The sequence below is a fragment of the Octopus bimaculoides genome, chromosome 12, assembly GCF_001194135.2.
Source record: "Octopus bimaculoides isolate UCB-OBI-ISO-001 chromosome 12, ASM119413v2, whole genome shotgun sequence".
Lineage (NCBI taxonomy): Eukaryota > Metazoa > Mollusca > Cephalopoda > Octopoda > Octopodidae > Octopus > Octopus bimaculoides.
Window position 1 is genome coordinate 44741348 of NC_068992.1, and position 9400 is coordinate 44750747.

The 9400-nt window shown below is 35.6% G+C and overlaps 1 protein-coding gene across 2 annotated transcripts in view; it reads right to left on the bottom strand.

The window, feature by feature from the left end:
• Positions 1–436: 436 nt before the first annotated feature.
• The window catches only part of LOC106870937 (cholecystokinin receptor type A), a 100471-nt gene continuing 91507 nt past the window's right edge, over positions 437–9400 (bottom strand). For both annotated transcript variants that reach the window (XM_014917181.2, XM_014917180.2), the window contains exon 3: positions 437–2585. In XM_014917181.2, coding sequence (XP_014772667.1) covers positions 1364–2584 — 1221 coding nt within the window. In that variant the 5' untranslated portion in view covers position 2585 and the 3' untranslated portion in view covers positions 437–1363. The remainder of the gene's footprint in view (positions 2586–9400) is intronic.

Here is a 9400-nt window from a genome sequence, read left to right on the forward strand (position 1 = left end):
AAGCCGCGCGAGTCGATTTTGTAGACGGAAATTGAAAGAAGCCCGTCGAATATATGTTTGTGTGTGTGTGTGTATGCTTGTGTGTCTGTTTGTCCACTTAGCATTGCTTGACAAGCGATTCTGGTGTGTTTATGTCCCCCGTCACTTAGCGGTTCGGCAATGGATCTGGATAGAATAAGTACTAGTCTTACAAAGAATAAATGCCGTGGTCGATTTGCTCGACTAAATATATATTATTAAATAGGCTGAAGTATTTTAAATCTGATTCATAAGTTTGGCAACTATGGTATTTGTACAAAGTATTATTCCGTTCATTCTCTTCCTCTTATGGACATTATATTTTGCATGTTGGGATTCTACTCATTTTGAATCACGGGTGTTAGCATTTTTCGTGTACATACTGCTTTCTGTTGACGGATAAATCGACAACACTGGCTGAAAAGAAACAAGTGATTACTATCATTTATTTATTTATTCTGTCGACCTGGTGGTGATGGAAGCCAAATTTTGCTTTCGATGGTATTTCAACTGCGAACAATGATTCACCGTTCTAGGACTACAAACATAAAAATTTGAAGAAGAAACTAGATAGGCTCTTCACTGTTTGAGCCACGACTGGTATCCTAATACAAAAGCGACAATAAGTGGAAAAGCGATCACAAACTGTTCTCATATTCTAAACTGGTACAGCATTTCCACTCACGTTGATAATAAATTGACAGTTTCTTCGAACGTTCTAAGTTCACATTTTCTATGAAATCACAAACATGTTCTTTTATTTTTAAAGTGTACTTTGTGTATTGAGTAGTATTGTTAATTTTTGAGAGTGCAAATGTTAGTAAAATACGGTGTTATAATATTTATGATTCTGTTTTGACTTTTTCTGTACCAAACATATTGTATGTTAAGTACATTGTGTTAACAAGATACTTTGAAGTACGAACACGTGCAAATGTTTGCAATATTTATGTATCATATATATGCATTCAGGTAATTATAATCATATAACTTTGTGTGAATGTGACTGACAAGTGGAAATAGATTAAGATCTGTGTGTTTTACGTATCAGATTCCTACACTGTTTGGCGAAGCATGAGTTATATTTTGTATATGTTAACTTCATAGCTAGTGGAGAATGTGTTAGTAGACTTGTAGGGCATATAGACATTCAATATGCGTAAGAAAGGATGAGGTCAGATAATTATTGATAAAGTTTCATAGAAAATATGTGATAGATATGGATACATTTTCTATATATTAAGAGAGGTACCAATATTTTCAAAGAAGTACCTTATATTGGAAGAAGTACATGAAATTAAGACATCAGTACATGTATTTAAATATCCGTTATTGTAATACCCTTCTATGTACAATGCAATATTTTTTTCATGTCTTTTCTGAAAATTGGATTCATGAAAGCATATATAGCAGGGTTGGCAACATTATACATAAAATACATATAAAATACAATTTTGTTCTGTGGGAGAACTGCATGCGCCATTAACCAGCCTGGAAGAAATGCTATGACAAATACTAACGTCACAACAAAAAGTACGCCGGCAATTTTCAGATTTGAAGACTGAGTCCGTTCTTTAACTTTATCGTGTTTTCGCTGAGTCCTCTTTGATGCACCATCTTTTCCATTTTTCACTGTATCTTTCTTTCCCGCTTTTGTTGCTTCAGTTGCATTATTTTCGCACGTCTCATCTAGAACGGTATCTTGTGTCACAGTAGTAGACGTGGGAGCTGTGTATTTGGTTTTGTTGCGCCAAGATCTTTTCAGTACAACAAACCTTACAATTAGAGCATAAAGTACAGCAATGATTAGAAAGGAAACCAAAAATAGAAATGAATAAAACTTTTGATAAGCTTTGCGTGTTGATTCATTTATGATGATAATGTTAGGGCCACATTCAGCAGAGTAATTGTAAGTATAACTTGGCACAGGAGATGATTTAAGTCTATTTTCGTATCCAAATAACAAAGTATCGTTGTAGGTTTCAGTTCGTATCTCTAAGCCAACGGTTGTATTATAATCACCTGGTACTTCATACTTCTTATACATACCATGCATAAGACTGGTGAAGACGCCAAGGCCGATTGCTGAGAGACCAAGTGTGGAAATAAGGATTTTCGCCCTCTTTACGGTCATCACTCCAAGAAAAGGATGGCAAATACAAAAGTAACGATCGAATGCGATAGCTACCATAATAAACATTGAAAATGGAACATTCGATGTTATTAAGAAGAAATACATTTTACAAAAGCCATCATAGACGACCTTGTATTCAAGAGATTCCACTATCACCGTAAACGGAATCACAACCATGCAGGTAAATAAGTCGACAATTGCTAAACTTATTATGAAGATGTTAGATGTTACTTTCTCTTTCTTATTGGAATAAATATAAACCACAATAGCATTTCCGATGCTTCCAAGAACGGAGAAAGTCAAAAGCTGGAAGATTAGCACGTAAACTCGCCACTCGTATTCGCCAGATGAATTGCTAATTGTTGCGACATTCACGTCTGTCTCTTCTGTTCTGTTAGCCATTCCTGGTAGATGAGTGACTGCATTTTCCATCCTGAGAGTGAGAGAGAGAGAGAGAGAGAGAGAGAGAAAACAAAACAAATTAGAGTAATTAACTCAAGAAAATCGCATAAAATAACAGAAACAAAAAGCGAACAAAGCAAAACAAAGGAAAAAATATAAAGTGAAAAATCAATTCCAGCTCGAATTGAAAATTAATAAAATACTTCTAACCATCACCATCATCACCACTACCACCAGCACCGACACCACCAACCCATCAAGCCTCCATCACCGCCACCGCGCAAGCAACCACCAACACTACCACGACCACTATTACTGAAGGCAATGTAGGACAGATTACCTTAGTCGCTGTGCCAAAAGCCATGCGTTCTAACCAAGCTGCCACTGATTTTCACTTTTATAATTCTAACGTAGATGAAATAAATACAAACAATGTACTGAAGTTACGTTAACTAGCTATACTTTCAAAATGAGAAATATTCTTACATGTTAAACTTATTGCAAGATTTTCGATCTCTTGGTGTTTGAATTTGCCTGACTCCTAATCTAATGTTACAATCCTTTGTATTTAGAGGAGGCCAAGGAGTTAAAACTTAGAACTAAATGTAATTTACAAATCGGAGACTGTAATTTCAATGGATGAAAGGCAAAGTCATCCCCGCTAAGCATTTCATCCGCCGTGCCTGCCCACCGCCTTACTAATTATAAATACAGTAATCTCTTGACTATCGCGGGTGTTACGTTCCGAACTCCACCGCGATAGGAGAAAATCTGCGACGTATAAACAATACTGTACGGTATTTTTTTTAGTATTTTTATAATTTGTATATATTTTATAAATGCAAAGCAACAACACGGAGGGATCGACGTAAGCTTAAATAATAAACCACAATATGGCGAGGGATTACTGTATTGGTTTCAAATTTTGGCACAATGCTAGCAATTTCAAGGGAGGAGTTAAGTCGATTACATCGACCCTAGAACTAGTACTTACTTTGTGAACCACGAAAGGGTGTAAAACAAAGTCAACCACAGCACAATTTGAATTCAGAACGTAAAGACGGTCGAAATGCAGCTAAGCATTTTTACCGGAGTGCTAACGATTCTATCGGCCCACCGCCTTATTAATTAGAAATATTGATAATTAGAATTATTCATTGATATTTAGAAATATTCAAATACAGTTCTGAATTATTTGTATAATTTTAAAGCTTGATTTAACGAGAAAATTACTACTGATACATTACAAGACAATCTAAGCGATTTTATACCATTTCTTTCAGCGTCACCACTGCAAACTGGATAATTATTATATCCAAAATCCGTCGCTTTTATAGAGATTAACTTGGAACATTGAATGAGATTGACGTTTCAAGCACAAAGCAATTATAGAATATAATTATGAGAACAAATCGATCAATATTTTATAATTATTAAAGCAATTTTATACCTCGTTTATATATTTTTTAGCCTTCTCACCTATAACACTTAGAAACAACACCCTTGGTTACAATTACACCTTTAGAACATTCATCGTCTGGTTCTTTCTAATTTCGTGCTAGAGAATCAGAACTCTTTTGATATAATTGAAAGGACATATTTATGGAGATCAAATATCGAAGTTTGTTGCAGGACTATTTAGAATATTCCATCTAGGTTTTGTGTATGACAGCACAAATGATAGTTATTCAATTATCATTTCAAAGGTTTCTCTCGATAATTTGTTCCCGGTGACTAATTTCAACCAAACACAATACCGTAGTTAACATAATTAACAGGAAATTAAACTTATGCAACCGTCCATACATTCCATGCGGCAGTAACTGTGAAGAAATACAAAGATGATTTTTTCTTTTGTTTTCAAATAAGCCCAGGTGAACTAACAAAATACATTGTCGCACTTAATTACATCCCTTTATGTGTGTTGAAACATTGATGAGATTCACTCTGTTATTATACTCTTTCAGGATAATAAAATAGGGACTAATATCGCATTTGTGTCTTCTGATAATAGAAGAAAACAGTTTGCAGAGACATTTTGAAGATATTTGGCACAGTAGACTGCTTGGTTAATTTCTTGTTTAACCCTTTTCTGGCTCAGAGATCACAAAAATTATTTACTCTGAAGATCGATAAAATAATCTACCTTTACATGTTTGGATATTGAACTGGATCTCAAATAGAACGTTCAAATATCCTTTTCTACTCTGGGTACAAGGTCCGCGATTTTTGGGGAGGGGGCCAGTCGATTATATCGACCCCAGTACGCAACTGGTGCTTAATTTATCGACACCGAAAGGATGAACGGCAAATTCATCCTCGGCGGAATTTGAACTCAGAACGTAGACTTACAAAATAAGAACGTTCGAACATCACCAACAGTGTAACACCAAATTGCGCCCGCACGCGTGTTGGGTCATACCATCAATAATGCTGTTTTTTTATACCTGTATTTTTTTCCAAAACTAAGAGAAATGGAGTTCTTTTTTAATATAACATATACTCTCCTTCATTTTCTATAATGCTTTTCCATCTATCTGGTAAACTTGCAATGCCCCTCTGCCAAATTTCACTTGTCCGTGACGAAAAATACTCCTTCAGTAATGTTCTGACCTCGTCTACAGGATTCATTTTTTTTTATCCAAATGATTTTGAAGACTGCGGAATAAATGATAATGGGGCAAATTTCGTGTAAAAAAACTCTAAAATTTCCTCATCATTACTTGATCTATTCGAAGTTTTTCTGCTTCCTTGTAAATGTTAATATATGAAAGTTAGCGGACAAAATGCTTAGCAACTTTTCATCCGTCTTTATGTTCTGAGTTCAAATGCCGCCGGAATCGACTTTGCCTTTCATGCTTTCGGGGTCGATGAAATAACTGCCAGTTGAGCTATGGGGTCGATTGAATCAGCTTAGAACCTCCCATGAAATTGCTGGCCTTGTGCCAAAAATTCAAACCGATGTATGAAAGTGAATGTACATTCTAATTTGTTGACCGCATTTCAACACCAGGCTACCCGAAATTTGAGCAACAGGACACGTATCGTTTGAAGCAGAACACCAAAACCTATGCGAAATTTTCGAATACATCCTATAAACCTAAGCAAGGCCAGATAGTATTACTACTCATTTACAAGGCGGGGTTCTGGCACAATCGTTAGCACACTGGAAAAATTACTTACCAGCATTTCGTCCGTCTTTATACTCTGAGTTCAAACTCCTCCGTGTCAACTTTGCCTTTCATCCTTTTGGTATCGATAAACTGAGTACCAGTGAAACACTGAGGTCGATGATATCGACTAGTCCCCTCCCCACCCAAATATCAGGCCTTGTGTTTTTAGTAGAAAGGATTATTAGTCGTTTATACATATAGTATTTTCCAAAGCGGAGAGGGGCGGTACCTTACGATAGTGAAGTATCGAGCACGATACGTTACTTTCTCAACCCTCACATAGGAAAAGGGATTATTCGACTTGGTAAAACATTTTTATTCATATCGATTGATGAAAATTGTTTAATTTTGGGGGTTTCACCTTCATTTGTATGAAATCTCTTATGTATGTCAAATGTCTTCATTCACTTACAACTTATTAAAACTTACATTATAGTAAAAACGAAGTCAATGGCTTTAACATTTCTGTGATTCATATTGCGTATTGAAGTTGCCAATCACATGCTAATCCACTATCATCTCTTCTTACATATTCATAACCAATTATAGATCTAATCACGAATTCTAACGCAATTCGACGTTCACTTGAAATAGAAATATTCAGAAAAACCGTCATGTGAACTATCCAACAACCGTTTGCTTCAATAAACAACATACTTTTACATACTTACAATGACACACGCATATACATATACATGCAATGGGGAAATGAGAAAGAGAAACTGAACTAATTGATAGCATTGTAGCTTCCATAATTAGGAAATTAATTATTTTATAGATAACTTGTCACGTGAGTCTTAATTAATCAACCATACTTTAGCTTCTTCAGTACCTTCATTCATCACAATTCATGCCATCTGGTACAAGCTTCAGAAGACCATTAACAGATATATATATATATATATATATATATATATATATATACACTTACATGTGTACGTCTCCTCGTTTGTGCGTGCATGGGATTGTATTGTGATGCACAGAATTAATTGATTGATTTTACTGTTTCTATTCTTGCATAATTATTTTACATATCTCATTAAGTCATAATCTATATTCTACTATGAGTTGTCAGCAATCGTAAAAAACAATTAAGGCTTTTGGTGAGCATTAAAATTATATTTCTGATCTCAGATGATTAAATGTGGCTGCGCTGTTTGTTTGGCTCATCTATAATGTTTGTTCGAATTTGTCCGCTTAAAAGGGTAGAGGGAGTTGGGCCCATGATGAGGATGATGATGATGATCATCATCATCGTTATTGTAATCATTATAATAATAATAATAATAATAATAATAATAATAATAATAATAATAATAATAATAATTATTATTATGGAAGCGAGTTTGCAGGATCGTTAGAAAGCTGGATAAAATGCTTAGCGGCATTTCGTCTACCGCTACTTTCTAGTTCAAATTCCGCCAAGGTCGGCTTTGCCTTTTATCCTTTCGTGGTCGATAAATTAAGTAGCAGTTGAGTACTGGGGTCAATGTAATCGACTAGTCCTCTTCCCAAAATCTCAGGCATTGTGCCTATAGTGCTGCTGATATGGTCACTTAACACTTCCCCACAAAAATTAGTAAGCTTTTTCTAGTACTTTCTATGTGTACTAAAACTTTGAGATGGTTATGTTTATAGACACTATGTCTTATATACGTTATACGTTACAGGGTTTATAGATAAAATACAATATAGCTTCTTAAAACTTCTTATAAACTTCGATATCTTAGCTATGATAGTTAGTCCCATCTTGCCGAAGATACTCTTAAAAATTTCATAAATTTCCATATTATTATTATTGTTGTTGTTGTTGTTGCTGTAGGTTCGGTCTGGATCTCCAAGTGGAGAAGAACTGGGGCGCAGTGACAGACAGGGTGGCCACTTTTTAACTACGTTGTTTTTGCTTTGCTTTATGAGATCTGATCCAAGTCTATGCCAGGGATCCGATGTATCAGCAAAATGAACTTTATTTCTGGTTGTTTTGGAGACATTTTCAAATAAAGCTTTAGTCGTACATTCTGGATTTTTAAGTAAGCATCACTTGAGATGGGAAATGTCTCGCGCTGTGACTGTCCGGGACTTGCCTTTATCACTGCGCTCATTCCGATATTTGGGATTTTGTAAATATCTGCGAATTGCTTTCACATGACCTAGTTTCTTGCTTTTACCTATTTCTTTTATAATCTGGTTCCTCTCATAATCTGTAAGATCTTTTCCAAACCCCATCTTTTGATATCAATATTACGACTATTAATTCTGTTCACCTGAAAAAGAAAATTGTTGATCAATACAAAAACTAAAAGCTGCAAATGCTAAATTTTGCATACAAAATTTTCTCCAAACTCCCTCTGGTAGTTATTTAGAAAATCTGAAAAAATCATCATGGACTATTATCTCGGTTCGCAGTGTATTCGGGAGGCGATATCTAGCTGCACAAAAGATAGGTCTCTGGGTTTGGAGGGTCTGCCATTCGGGCTTTATACTCATCTGCCAGACTTGTTCGGTGAGCTTTAGGGAGAAATCTACCGCAACTGGCAGCAGACTAGTCCCCTCCTCCAAAATTTCAGGCCTTGTGCTTATAGTAGAAAGGATTATATTTATTATTATCATTTATAAAGGCGGTGAGCTGGGGGAATCGTTAGCACACTGGACGAAATGCTTTGCGGTATTTCGCTCGTTGTTATGTTCTGAATTCAAATCCCACCGAGGTCAACTTTGTCTTTCATCCTTTCGTAATCGATAAAATAAATACCAGTTGAACACTGATGTCGATGCAATCGACTCATCCTCCTCTCCACAAAAATTACTGCCCTTGTGGCAAAATTTTAAACAATTATTATTATTATTATTATTATTACAATCGTCATAACAACAATAATGGCAATTCCCTGCAGTATTTGTTCGGGTTTTTAACGTTCTAGGTTCTACTCTTGCCATGGCATACTTGCGTATCATAGTGTTTTTCACTCCATCACAGTTATTCTTTGGTCAGGTATCTCTTTAAGCATAATTACTACTTTCCATTAATCTGTATTTGATCTCGCACGCTAACCTTCGTGCGTAATTGAACGATAATATATAAATGAGTGTCTGTGCATTTGCGTTACTGAAGAGCGAAGCTGTGATGCATGTGCGTAGATATTTCTCTCTTGTAAGGCGATCCAATGTTAACATCGGTAGCGAGGACTATGCTCTTGATATGGTATCTTCGTTGATAATGAAATCTTCGTTATTTCCCCTCCAAGCGCGCGCAAGAAAGAGGGAGAGAGAGGGGGGAAGAGTGTGTGTGAGTGAGTAAGAGAGTTGGGGTGGGAAAGAGGTGAATTTGATACTGGTGGTACTTCAGCCCGGCTATAAGGAGCAAGAAGGAATGAAGCTGACCGTTTTGTCACACGCGCTAACATGTGATTTAATAACATGTGATTTAATAATAGTTCAACGATCACATGACCAACAATAATTAATTATCACTTTACTTGTCAGTAGGGATATTGTTTAAAACTTTACTGTCAGTAAGTGCTTTAGTAAATCAGGTAAACCGTTTTGCTTTTTTAATAGGTATATTCTTGAGAATTCGGTTAATAAAGTACACATTTTATTAACCGAGCACTCATTCCAACGTTCACTTTTACGTACATATATATATATATATATATATATATATATATATATA